This window comes from Phoca vitulina, unplaced genomic scaffold (assembly GCF_004348235.1).
Source record: "Phoca vitulina isolate PV1807 unplaced genomic scaffold, GSC_HSeal_1.0 scaffold4, whole genome shotgun sequence".
Classification (NCBI taxonomy): domain Eukaryota; kingdom Metazoa; phylum Chordata; class Mammalia; order Carnivora; family Phocidae; genus Phoca; species Phoca vitulina.
The window spans coordinates 9,064,131-9,077,849 of NW_022589707.1; the positions used below are offsets into that span (position 1 = coordinate 9,064,131).

Consider the following 13,719-nt stretch of genomic DNA (forward strand, 5'->3'; position numbering starts at 1 on the left):
CCCAAATAATAAAACTACACAAATAAGGTCACGTGGAAAATCGTAATACGTGTTCTGCTCACTCCCTTTCACTCTACCCTTTGTTAACCCCCTGCCTCAGAGGTTACATTTGTCATTTGGTTTTCTCTGATTTGATGTTTATTTCCAGTGAAGAACAGAGGACAAGCCAACACTTAGTAGTTTAGGATGAAAACTCTTCTCTAATGTCAACTGCCAGTGGAATGCTGTTCTCACCGAACTTCGTACTGGCTGACTTTGTTCATGTGCAGTCAATTATTTTATGATGTAACTGGTAGATCTAATCAGCCGATCTATAATTTATTGATGTGGTTCACAAATGATGGTTTAGAGGAATTATTATGGCAAGTAGGTGCAGCTGTTTTGTCGCAATGGGTTCTGATGTAATGGATTTTATTTCTTGTTTACACATTCAGCTAGATTGTATAAGTCAGCTATATTGCTGTGTAACAAACCACCCCAAGACTCTAGCTTTAACCACAATCATTTGTTATTATAGCTCATATGTCTGTGCCTTGGCTGGAGGTTGGCTGCTTTAGGTGGGGGACAGTTGAGTAATTTTCCTAGATTCAGCCAGATTCACTCACATATTTAAGGCTGGGAGTTGACTGATCTTGGTCAGGCTCATTTGGGGGGCAAACTCTGTTTTACATGTCTCCCCTCCTTCTCCCGGGGTCAGTAGATTGTCCTGGCACATCCTTTTCATTAGGATGTCGAAAGTACAAGTTGTGCAAGTGCATTTTAAGACTTTACTTGTGTTAGGAAGCTAACATCCCTAAGGCCAAAGCAAGTCATGTGGCCAATCTGAGGTGGGGATTAGTCCACAGTGGGAGGGCACTGCAAAATTGCATGGCAGTGGACATGGATAGAGGGGTGACTGTAGACCTGAAGCCAATTATGCAATTTATAACAAATATGAAAGTAGTCACTGACTCTTGTTGAGTCAAGGGACTCTGAATGGGCCCCCCTTGAGCCACTGGGGCTTCCATCTAATAATAATTACCATCATAAAGCATCATAAAATAGAGCAGGTAGAAGCAGGCCATGTCCATGTGCGATTATCCAGGGACAGTATATCCCAGTACAGGAAATTTAGAAATCGTATAAAATCTAAAGAAAAAAAAAAGTCATTCATGTTCTGAATTCTTTTCCAGAAATATTTTTACTATTTTGATATACTTCCTTTCAGCCTTTTTTCTATCACTTTCTTCATTAATAGTATATAAATTAATATCCCGATTTTTTTCTTAATAGTCTATAATAAATCTTTCTTTGCCTTGTTATTAAAAAGACTTTGTATGTGTAATATTACTGTCTGCGTAAATGTTCCACATATGGATGCATCATAATTTGTTCACCTTGCCCTTGTTCTCTACTATTTTGGTTATTTTCAGTGTTTTGTGATTATAAATAATGCAACAGTAAGCAATTCTGTGCACAAATCCTTATTTACATTTTTAGTTGTTTCTTTTACAGAAAGAGTACTGGTTGGAAGTGCAGAGATCTGGGTCTGCCACAATTTTGCTGTGTGATCTGGATCTATGTGTCAATTGCCTCGTTATAAAATGATGTATTTGAGCTTGATGGCCTTAAACTTCTTTCCGATTCAAAAACCACCTTCAAGTTAGAGTAATAAATTACTTTATCAGAGTGGAAGCATAAAGGCAACACCAGTGTTTTGTCCTCAACAAAACTCACGGGAAAAGAGGCAACTTCCTTGGGCTTCTCACTTGGAAGAGTTCAGTGTCTTTGAGAGAGGAAGTTTTGCTTCGTAGTTTAAGTATCATTGTTCATCCTTCAGTCTCCATTCCTGATATAGCAATGATTATATATATAATTTTAAAATAGGCTTGTAGGACACTGAGCATTAAGAATATCAACTCTCTTGTCCTATGTTTGAGGATTGCTTAGCTACACTGGAAGAACTGACTGCATTACCTGTCTTCATTTTGTCTTATAGTTTTGTATTGCTTTTTGTTTTTATTTTTGCCTCTATTTTCCCCCTGTGAATTAAGCTTCATTACAGTAGTCATATAAGTGCACAGCCTGGGGATCTGGCCTTATCTCACAATTTCCTGGTGTGACCTTTTCTCAATGATGCCTCCTTACTGTTAATTTTAATATATACTGAGGCTGTATTGCATCTTACTATCTCTCTTCCAGTCTCTGGCAGGGATAAATACTGCTCAGTGTGGACAGGCTGTAAGTGTTGACTTCACAAAGCAAAGGCATCCATATGTCATTGCTGAATAGAGAAAGTGTAATCTGTGCACTCCGTCTCTCTAGCTCTTCCCAGATCTGTCCTGAGTGTGTCTTCCTTGCTGGTGACAGAATTTTCTTGTTCTTACACTCATTTTGGGAGAGGCATTAGAATCTTCACTTGGCTCTTCATCCAGTTGCTTCTCTAAGTTGAGCGGGGTGCCCATCTGGCCAGCAGAATTCTGTGCCAAGTACAGTATGGTCTCTCTCCTCTGGCCGCCATCAAAAGGCCCTTTGTTTCCTACCCCTCCCCCTCAGCCAGGATGTGGTGTGCACCCCGCAAATGATGGAAATTCTCCCATCACACCATAGCACTCAGCAGCTTTATAGAACAAGTTCCAAAAGCAAAACATCTTCAACCAACCAAAGTCTTGCCCATCTTTACTTTGCCTCAGGAAATAAATCGGGGCTGGGATAATTAATCAAGTCAATTATAAACTGGATTTGGAGGGGCAAATCATTTTCCTTTGTACATGTGAATCTAACGTTTTCTTGGGTTTCAAGGAAGTTGCTTAGGAAACACAATTTTAATAATTGTGAACTTTCGTTTTTAGCTTCTATGCCCACTCTTTCCCCATCTCTAGCAGTTCTAAATGATCTTCATGTACCTTTTCTGAAGAAAGCTTGAGTCCAATTCTTGAGTGTAAAATTACTGCCTAATGGGAACGACTTTGCTCTTCTGTACAGTAATGGTTCACTAACCGTGTCTGTGTGTGTGTGTGTGTTTAAACATTTTCATAAAGCAAGGAACGTATTTTTGCTTTATTTTAGCCTCATTTTAGTAAACATGGTTTCAGATAAGGAATGCTGACTTGGGGAATTTCTGACTTGTTTTTTCTTGTTCTACATCTGTTTGCAATCTCCTTGTCTTTTCTTTTCCTGCCCATCTCCCTCCTTTTGGGCTGTGCTTGGCTAGTAGCTCTGAAGTAATTTGGTAAGAAACAGGTGGATGTAAGCTCCTAGAAGAATGTGCATTAAGTGTAGAGGTGCTTCTGTCCTTACTCCTTTGTCCCGATCCCCACGCCTGTGATCATCATGAAAGCCAGTAGCGAGCCAAGATCTACACTTGACAAAATCCAGCTCTTTTCTCTAGATATTTGGTTCATTTCAGTAAAGGCAGGTGTTTGTTACAAACTCTGAAGTTTCGCAGAGGGCTAAGTAAAGTTCTGGAAGTCTAGGTCAGGCTTAAGGCATAAGTGGGGTCATAGGGAAACGAGGACAAAAACAGGGAGTGAAAAGAAACTAAAAAAGAGAAAACCAACTAACTGTCCACTGGGAGAAGAATAGAGCCCACCTCACCATGGTCTCCAGTCCTCTTTCCTGAGACTCTGGTTACACACCATTTGTTTCTTAATTTTAAATGTACTTATTGGGGCACCTGGGTGGCTCAGCTGGTTAAGCATCCGACTCTTGATTTCAGCTCAGGTCATGATCTCAGGGTCATGAGAGCGAGCCCCATGTTGGGCTCTGTGCTCAGCGGGGAGTCTGCTTGGGATTCTCTCTCCTTCTCCCTCTGCCCCTCTCCTAGCCACGCTCTCTCTCTTTCTCAAATAAATAAATACATCTTTAAAAAGTGTACTTATTTTTAAATAGATAACACAGTCACTTGGTTTGAAAACCAAAAAGTGTAAAGCATCACACATTGAGATTCTCCCTCCTGTCCTGTTCCCTGTCCACCCAGTCTCCTTCCTGCTCTGACCAGGAAGGCAGGTTTCTTTCTTTAACATGGACCCTTGAGGTTCCTTTAGGCATACATGCACTCAAAGTGAATACAAGTATAGGTTCTTACTTGGCCATTCATTTCTTTATCCATTGATCTCCTCTCTCACATCCTCACTTTATTTCCTCTTATTCTATGCTCAGTAACTCCTGGTTGGAGCTCTTTTTTTGAGGAGCAAGATCAGTGGTCATTTGTTTTACTGATGTCTGATACCCCTGACCAGATTCATACGTGTGCTTGTCTTCTTCCCATAGATGAAGTGGAAAGTGAGAAATGGTACCTGTCTACAGACTTTCCATCAACAACCATCAAGACAGAGCCAATTACAGAGGAGCCGCCCCCAGGACTTGTTCCCTCTGTCACTCTGACCATCACTGCCATCTCCACCCCTTTTGAGAAGGAGGAACCCCCCCTGGAAATGAATACTGGGGTATACTCACTTTTCTTCCCTACACATACATTGGATCAAAAGACACGGATCCTCATTCTCCAATAAGGCATTTAACCTTTTTTGGAACTAGTGGCTCTAGATGTTTCCAAATATGTAATTGCATATGTTTGTATGTATATATCAAGGATATGTTGATTTGGGATCAGCATTGAGTATACCACTTCCTTTAAAGGCATTGTTCAGAAAACTAGTAGCAAGTCTGATTTCATTTTTCCAATGATTGCTGTTACAAAATTAAGATAAATAGATGGATATCCATGGTTAAAAAAAAACCCAAACTACCCATGGGATTGATTTTTAGGCCAGTGGAAAGAGAGGGGTTAAATGATAATTTGATCCTTGGCTTGTATGCCGGGGCTGATGGAAGTGTCTGTCCTGTGTAATGTTTTCCCTTTCTCGTGCAGTGTGGAGTTGCCCTGACCCAATTCGGGGATCTCCCACCTACCAACTTTTATTGTATTATGCATGGAAAACATACAAAATTGGGCATTTCTTCCTTATTTGATTCCATGCCTACGTGCCTACCCCACCTTTTCTCTGGGTGTTTCTAGTGTCCAGTGATGGACCAGATATCATACGTGGACATTTTCTTCCAGATGTTGGAAGCCAGTCCTGAGTTTCCTAAAGTTCAGAGCCAAAGGTTTATAAGCAGTGACTCCACTGATGTTAAGTCAGATCTCCTCTGAACAAGGTGTCCTATCTACCTGTACCTGTTTAGGAAGAGGTCGCACGGAAGCAGCAGAGCTGCCAAAGCTTCGGTGCACACTTGTTCTTAGCGCTCTTTACAATCCATTTTGGAAAAGATGGGGGACTGTGGACAGAGCCCCTCTGCAGCTGCGCTCTAGAATGCCTTTCTCGTTCACTGCCTGGATCTGTTCATTGCACTGGGCTCCTAGTGTGTCTTAGTCTCCTTGCCCCACAAGATGTTAGTTCAGTTGATTTTTTAGTATGTAAGTAAGAAAGGTCAGGGTCTTGGGTCCATTCGGAGCAAGGCCAAGACCCTGACCTTTCTTACTGATTTTTATTTTTTTAAACGCTGTGTTTGAAATTCTCCCTCTAGGTTGATTCCTTGTGCCAGACCGTTATTCCTAAAATTAAGCTGGAGCCTCATGAAGTGGATCAGTTCCTCAACTTCTCTCCTAAAGAAGGTCTGTCTACTCTCCCTGCCTTCCTTCGGGTTCCCAGATGTCCGTGCACAAAGGGAATATGGGAGAAAGTGCTGGGATTAATTTGTACCGTAGGCATCGCCTGCTTTCTGAAATAGCTCTGCTCTTTAAAACCTTGATTCTAAGTACAGATGTTGAAAGCTAAATTTTAATTTCCCGTCTATGTTATATGCTTAAATCTTTTATCTAAATAGGTGTATGTGCTTAAGGCTTTTATGCTAAATCTTATATTTTACTTTTACTCCCAGCAGGGGTGTTTTTTTTCCCCCCCAAACCTTTCCAAACCTTTATAGTCAGCTATGACTTGGGTGCTGGTGAACAAGGCAAGTGTTGTCTTTCTGGGCGTGAACGTGTGAATCAAGCCCCATTCTCTGTGCCGCTGTGGTGAGCAGTAGAGGCCAAGACTCAAACATCCACAAAGGCACCTTGCCCTTTGTAAAGTGAATTCACAATTTGCCTGATCATTCAGTGTGTTTAAATGTTGATTTTAGGTGACAATAGTTATAAGGAGCCTCTTCCCTATTTATAAATTAGTTCATGAATCTCATTGGGCATCTTGCCATCCATTTAGAACAAAATAATGTCATATTCAAAGTTGTCATACTTTTCGCCTTTTCTTTCTCTGTGTCAGTTTCTTTCCGATTTCTCCCTCTTGTTCTCAGATGAAGCCCATAAGTAGGAATCCTGAACACTGACCCCCCAAGTGTCATAGAGTCGAAGGAAGCTTTCTTTGCCTTTTCTTAAATTGAGATACCCCTGCGTGGCCCCTGTGCTTTAAATTTTGTGCCTTCAGGGCTGCTGTCATCTTCGTTTTTACTTATGTCTTCAGGATGAGGTTAGAAGGACAGTTCATTAGTGTGGTCAACAAATAAGAAATTCGTATGTGCGTTTGTCATAGAAAAGGCCTCTGTGTTACAGTGTATGCTTAATGTATGGGTGTTACAAATGAGCAGTTCTCATGAAAGCATAACCTCCTTCATTCCACTAGAAACGAACTCAGGATGTTATCTGTGACAATTTAATCAGGGTTGGTATTTGCCTTTATTATCAGTAAGAAACGATTACATTTTTGAAATTAACAATACCCACTAGAATCCATATAGAGACAATATTTCTTTCCACCGAGTGTTATCCATTAGTGCCTTTCAGCTTACATACTCTTCTAAAGTAATTCCTTTCATTTTCATGAACACTATCAAATACATCTTGCTCTTTTAGTTTATGTTGCAGTATGCTTCAGAAAGTGTCCTAACTGTAACAATGAATGAATCACTGGAGGAGAAACATTTCAAGAGTAAAGTAAGTGGCAGGCAGTCCTTCTTCATTATCCTAGATAAACAGAGAGGAGGAAATTCAATATCCTTGTATGCAGTGGAGCTTCTAGGCAAAGTAGCTTATTGTCCCCAGACCTTTCAAGTAATCTGAGACTGGCATTTCAAATGATATTTAGAAATCTGATACCGAGGCACCTAGAGCCAGCTCAGTAGCTCTTAATAAGCAGGAAAGAGGGGATTCGAGTTTCCCTCACTTCTCCTGTCATGCCATTTCTGTTTTTTTTTTTGTGGAGCACCTTCTGCTTGGAAAGGAGAAAAGTATTAGAATAATTTGGATGGTGCTAAATGAAAGGGACAAGTAAGCTCTAGGTACACTTGGCTAGTTCTCCAGAATATAACAGCACAGTGTGGCAGACAACGGGAGCCCCTAATAGGTTTTGCTCTTGGGTTTGGTTGTTTTTTTTTTTTTTTTTCTCCACCATTGTTAAAAGATAAACTGAGGCATATTAAAATTTTTAGGAGTTTATTTGAGCAAAAGTGTATTCAAATTGGCAGTGCCAAACCAGAAGGGGTTAGGAACATTCCACCAATGAGAGCTCAGGGAGAGACTTTGATACTTTGCTACTTGGTTAACACTCTCAGGACTCCGTTCTGGGGGGGGCACATATTTGAGGCCCCTGGAACTGTTGGCAGGAATGTTGGCACTAGAGATACAAGGATTATTTTAGAATATTCGTTAGCTTGCGGAGTACCCACAGACTCTAAAAAACTCAGGGAGCTCTTTGGCAAGACTTTGTCAGAGAAAAAGGGAAGCATCTAGTGAAAGGTACTATGTTAGAAAAAGAGGAAGAGAATAAGAGAAGAAAGAGCTGTGTGCTGTGAATAGTGGGGAGGGCGGCTGGAAGACATGTTACTTGTTACCTCGGATATTCAGGGATTTCAAGAGAGAGCCACCTGGTCGTTGCTTGTCACCTGCAAAGGCAGCTCTGGGTGGGATCTGGTAGGTCACTTGTGCCTCAGAAGACCCTTCTGTCCTCGGGCAGTCTCTGGTTACAGGAGAGAAGAAGAGGTCGAAGCCTTTCTGTGGCCCCAAGCACTCCTCCGGCCGAGCTGCAGCTTCCATGCTAAAGGGCTCGGTTGTCTTGGGGGCCCCTTGGGGGTGTGGGGTGAAAGGCTTACCCAAGGTTATGCCCCTGGGCTCAGTAGCAGTGGCTGGCGCTCAAGGCATTTCGGCTTAGCGGGAATAGAAAGGAGACCAGAAAAAGGAGAGCTCTTTTGTCAAAAAGGTTGAGCTCAGAGTGGATTCTCCCTACTGGAGCCCATCCCTGCTGCCCTGGGGATGTGTGATTGATAACACCGACTCTGGCTCCTGCCTTCCAGCAGACACGGTGTGTCTGTGACTCCCTGAGGGGAGGCCAGGGGACCGGGGAGCAGCAAGGCCCCCAGCACACGCACACATACACACACACACACTTACTTCTTTTCCAGTGTCTGCCTACCTATCTACAGATGGATTTAGAATTTTCTGAAGGAAGAATGTCTGGTGTCTTGCCTGCGGGCCCTACCATGCACATTCCTTCAGAAACAAATGAGCTTTTCTCAAAGTAACCATTGGAAATGCTCTTGGGCCCCAAGTTTTGCTAATTTTTTTTTAAGTACCTAATCCATTAACATGGTTTACAAGTCAAACAATATAAATGATATGAAGTGAATACAATGAGAAGTTATGCCAGCACTACCACAGTCTACCCTAATTTCCCCTGCCCCCAAGAGGTCATGATTTTATTAATTTGTTTTTTCTTTTTCTTTTTTTAAAGATTTTATTTATTTATTTATTTATTTATTTATTTGACAGAGACACAGCGAGAGAGGGAACACAAGCAGGGGGAGAGGGAGAGGGAGAAGCAGACTCCCCGCCGAGCAGGGAGCCCGATGCGGGGCTCGATCCCAGGACTCTGAGATCATGACCTGAGCCAAAGGCAGACGCTTAACCACCTGAGCCACCCAGGCGCCCCAATTTTATTAATCTCTTATGTATTTCCCAGTATTTCTTTATGCAGAGACAAGCAAATATGAGTCTATATTCGCCTCCGCTCCTCTTTCCTACAAAAGGAGGGCTACTTTATACACGGTTCTGCACCTTGATGCCCCTCCCCCCCCAACAATATCTGTTGGAGATCTTTCCATATCAGCACATGCAGAATCTTCATCCCTTTGTTCGGCTGACCTGAGTTCGGCCGTGTGGACGTCCAGCTGTTTAACCGCCCCTGAGTCCTGCTTCGTTGCTGTCTGATGGATGAAATCCACTTTCTTTCCCTCAGCCTCCGTGGAACACTTGCACTTACCTCCCACCCCTCCCAGCAGCCACAGCAGTGACTCGGAGGGCAGCTTGAGCCCCAACCCACGCCTGCACCCCTTCGGCCTGCCTCAGACCCACAGCCCCGCCAGAGCCGTGGCGCGGGCCCCCTCGGCCCTGTCCAGCTCTCCTCTCCTCACGGCGCCTCACGTGAGTATTCCGCGGGCAGCTCGGGGCTCAAACCCTTTCCCTTTGGTCACTTGGAGCTTCACTAGGAGTGGGTGCCCTTCAAGGCCACTTGACTTTTGTTCTTGTAAAGAGGTCTTAGGTTTAATTGCTAAAACAGGGTGCTAGCCATCTTAAAGAACATTATTTTAAGACCTGCCTATGACCTCACCATGCTTAACACAATCCTCTTCCTTTTCCTGTGCACATTCCAATTACTACTTGTATGTTTTATTTTACACAGCCAGAAACATGAGGGGTAAAAATGTTGTGTTGCCTTCCTCCTCAAAATCATGTCCCAAATACTTACCATCAATTTAGATGATCCTATGGCCTACAATAGGAAATAACTTGTTTTTCAAATAAACAATCTTTGATGAACTCAAAACTTTGAGATTAAATGTTTTGTTGTTGAAAGCTCAGAAATATAGTTTAACCCTTTTTTCCTGTGGTACGACTCCCAATGCAGAGACTCAAGTTAGAAAGCATGAGTCATCCTTAAGGGCACCTTTTTCCAAATAAAAATAGGGACAGATAATTAACATTTTACTGTTCTGAAGAGTTCATTGATCTCTGTGAAATTTGAAAAATCATAAAATTATTATCAACCTTATTGAATTTATATCACATAGAGAAAATTTGAATATTTAAAAATTCTATAAGAACCATCTATCAATTAATATAATTTTGACGATTTAAAGTCAGTGTGTCCCAGAGTTCTGGATCTGTGGCCATGTTAAGAAATCCTCCCAATGTCACACCCCCATAGTGTGTTCTTTGTGTTTCTCAATTAGCTCTTGGTATCAAATCTGAATACCTCTACTCAGTACTAGGCGCCTTGACCCTTCCCTATTTCAAGAACTTCTTATCCATTCTAGACAGAGTAGCATCTTCAAGTGCTTTTCAGAATACGGCCTTTGGCTTGGAATGCCCTCCTCTCTCTATGTAAATCATCCCCTTCCTTTCAAAAGGCCCAATGCAAGTGTCCTCTCCTACCCGAAGCCTTTCCTTATCACACACACTCATGTGTCTCTTTCCCCAGATTGTGAATGCACCTTGAGTTGATATTACAGTGTAGCATTTAATTGCCCTCAGCCTTTCACGTGTATTAATTCAGTCTCAATCTTGATCACAAGCTATGACTTGAGAGATGCAGTTTGTTTTGAGTGTTCCATGACATTTAATGTGGGGCTCAAATGTAGTCAGCGCTCAGCTTCTTTGACTATGTATAAACACATCATTCTATTATGGCCTGAATGAGATGAGCTACAGTCCTCTTCTTCACTGATGATGGACAATCTGGGACTGTCCCAAGCCAGAGACTTCCATCGGATGTGCCTGTAGGTGTATTTCTGGGAGCCCTGGCCCCTTAGCTCTCAGTGGGGGACAAGAAGTGACCCCTGGTGTGTGGAGAGCATCTTGGAAAATTGTGTTTTTGGGAGAACAAGGAAACTCTTTCATCATCAGAGCTCCAAGTGAATCCTCCATCACTCCAAGGCCGTGAAATCTCAAGAGATGTGGGAAATGAATCCTGTAATGTTACTTTTGATGTTTTAGCCAGTGGGGTACCTTCTGGGAAGTGACGGGTGGAGGTTTCTTCACCCTTTCCCTTGAATGATAATCCTTGGGTTGTAACCTTCACATGAGAGTGTGTTCTCCGTCTTTGCTTCACCTTCAAACTACTCATCTCTCACCAGAAGCAGACGAGCATCCTTTTCTCTCAGACGTTTGCAAGTTTCTTTTTTTTTTTTTTTAGATTTTTATTTATTTATTTATTTGACAGAGAGAAAGAGACAGTGAGAGAGGGAACACAAGCAGGGGGAGTGGGAGAGGGGGAAGCAGGCTTCCCGCGGAGCAGGGAGCCCGATGCGGGGCTCGATCCCAGGACCCTGGGATCATGACCTGAGCTGAAGGCAGACGCTTAACGACTGAGCCACCCAGGCGCCCCACGTTTGCAAGTTTCTTGAGTATGCCCAGTTGTTCTGCTTTGACCCTTTTTCTGCCCCTTGATCTGCACAGAAACTGCAAGGATCAGGCCCACTGGTCCTGACAGAAGAGGAGAAAAGGACCCTGATCGCCGAGGGCTATCCCATCCCCACCAAATTGCCTCTAACAAAATCAGAGGAGAAGGCTCTAAAGAAAATTCGGAGGAAAATCAAGAACAAGGTGAGCCCTTCAAATCTAGGTGCTTCTGTGAGCAGAGACCATGACCAGAATTAAGCCTGCATGCCCCCATTCCCCCTCTTCCCGGTGGCCAACACTGGCCAATCTCATGGGGGTGGCGGTAGGGGGACAAGGCTCAGCCTTGCCCTTCCCCTCAGTGGTGACTGTGTTCCTCCAGTCCCTCTGCCCATCCTCTGGGTCAGTGGATCCCAAACTGGGTATGCATACTCCTTGGTGCCCAAGGGGATCCATTCAGGGCTGACAGGAAAACATTAGAACTCCCATTAATTTTTTTTTATCTCAGCCTTTTAAGTTTCTGTTTTATGATGTACACAATATTTCCTTCTAGTGGGCATGTACATAATTTATAGAGATATAAATGCATTATGGGTGTTTAATTTTTTTCTTTACTAGGTTTTTGATAAAAAAAAAAATTCTGTAGTCTATTGTTGTATACCTGGATTCAGGAGTCTCCTAGCCCTAGGTCCCTACACTGTAAATCAGGACTGGTGAGGCCGAGGGGCATGGCTAGGGCACAGACAGGCCAGAAGGCAGGAGGCAGAGAAAGAAAGAAAAAGAGAGTCCAGTTGCCACTTTTGGTCCATGTGCAGAACCAGTAGGGGGCTTATGCTGACCAAGCCCAACCGTCTCTGTGTGTAAGTGAGAGTTGAGCCAACTGAGGCCACAGAGTTGAAATCATTTATCTGAGACCACACAGATGGTTCGTGACCCACGTGTTCTGTTCTGACTCAGGCCTGCCATGCTTCCCACGCAAGGCCCAGTTTGGTGAACTAGTGACCACACAGGCTGGTTGGAACCAAGGAGGTCAGAAGAGGTGACTCACAGATGAGCCAGCAGGTTATCTAAATGAAGAGCGGCCACAGAAATGAGCAGGACCCTGGTGATTTGTGTGCTAACAGACTCCTCTCTTCCACATACACATAACTGACTTATGGAGATGGCAGGAAGTTAATCCTTTTTTCTCCCCTTCTTTCTCAGATTTCTGCCCAGGAAAGTAGGAGAAAGAAGAAAGAATACATGGACAGCTTGGAGAAAAAGTAAGGCTCCTGCGAAACTGGGTGTGTTTATTGGGTAGTCTGCACAGGGACACGGGAGTGCGCGAAGCTTCTGTTTTCCAGAAGTAGATGAAGTTCATTCTGGCCACCATTAAAGCTCGTTGGTTCATCAGCTATGTTTTGCCTGCCACCTAGTGGTTTTTAGAGGGGGAGGCCTTATAAGTATGGCCTTAAGTAAAAAATACACTCTCTCTTAGCTGGCGTTGGTACCACACCATTTCTAACCAGAGGAAGTCCTCGAAGGCTTCCTTTCAAACAAGTGCAAATAGTAACATTAAATTTACATTTTGTACCATCCCTATTCATTTTCTGGTCCTGAGGCACGTGTTACTCATCTCTCTCTCTCTCTTTCTTTTGTCTTCTTACCTTTCTTCCCAACTCAGGCTGGCCAGGCTCTGTCCCTCATTTCCCTAGAGTAGCTGATGCCCAGTCCTCCTTCTCCAAACCCCACCTGCCTCCACCCAGCTCCTGGCTTTGCATTTGCTCAAGTGATACAACTAATTTTCTTCTCTCTTGCTCCTCTGTAGGGTGGAGTCTTGTTCAACTGAGAACTTGGAGCTTCGGAAGAAGGTAGAGGTTCTGGAGAACACCAACAGGTGAGTGTCGCTGGAGTAAGGAGCTGTTCAAACTGCCTAATGGAAGGTCGGGGAAAAGGGGGTGCAGATCCAGGACCAGAGTGGGAGGAAAGTGGAGGAGATCACACTGAAAGCATAGTTGTGGGAAGGTGCTCGGGACGGCCATGCTCCACCCACCTGTTCCTGCCACACACGTGCACTTGCACATGCACGCACTCACACGCACACGCACATGCATGTTCTTTACTTTTCCTAAAATACATGGCAGGAAGCCTGGAGGAGAGTAAGGATGGTAAGTCAGATTCTCCTGAAAATGACATTCAACTTTAGAGGTGGACAGGGAGGGACTGGCCTCTTCATCGTCACCCAATTTTAGTAACAAATGGTGTTTATTCATGAAAAGAAAAGAGACTAGGTTTGCTTTTTAAATTACTGCTTATAAAAATTAATGACATTTCAAACCCATTTTAAAAAGTAATTATAGGACAGAGTGAGT

General features: G+C 43.3%; 1 protein-coding gene across 1 annotated transcript in view; it reads left to right on the forward strand.

Moving 5' to 3' along the window:
* The window catches only part of CREB3L2 (cAMP responsive element binding protein 3 like 2), a 105,018-nt gene that overhangs the window by 73,034 nt on the left and 18,265 nt on the right, over positions 1 to 13,719 (forward strand). The window contains exons 3-8 of the mRNA XM_032401486.1: positions 4,252 to 4,427; positions 5,509 to 5,596; positions 9,210 to 9,394; positions 11,429 to 11,575; positions 12,572 to 12,630; positions 13,176 to 13,244. Of these exons, the coding sequence (XP_032257377.1) occupies positions 4,252 to 4,427; positions 5,509 to 5,596; positions 9,210 to 9,394; positions 11,429 to 11,575; positions 12,572 to 12,630; positions 13,176 to 13,244 (724 nt within the window). The remainder of the gene's footprint in view (positions 1 to 4,251; positions 4,428 to 5,508; positions 5,597 to 9,209; positions 9,395 to 11,428; positions 11,576 to 12,571; positions 12,631 to 13,175; positions 13,245 to 13,719) is intronic.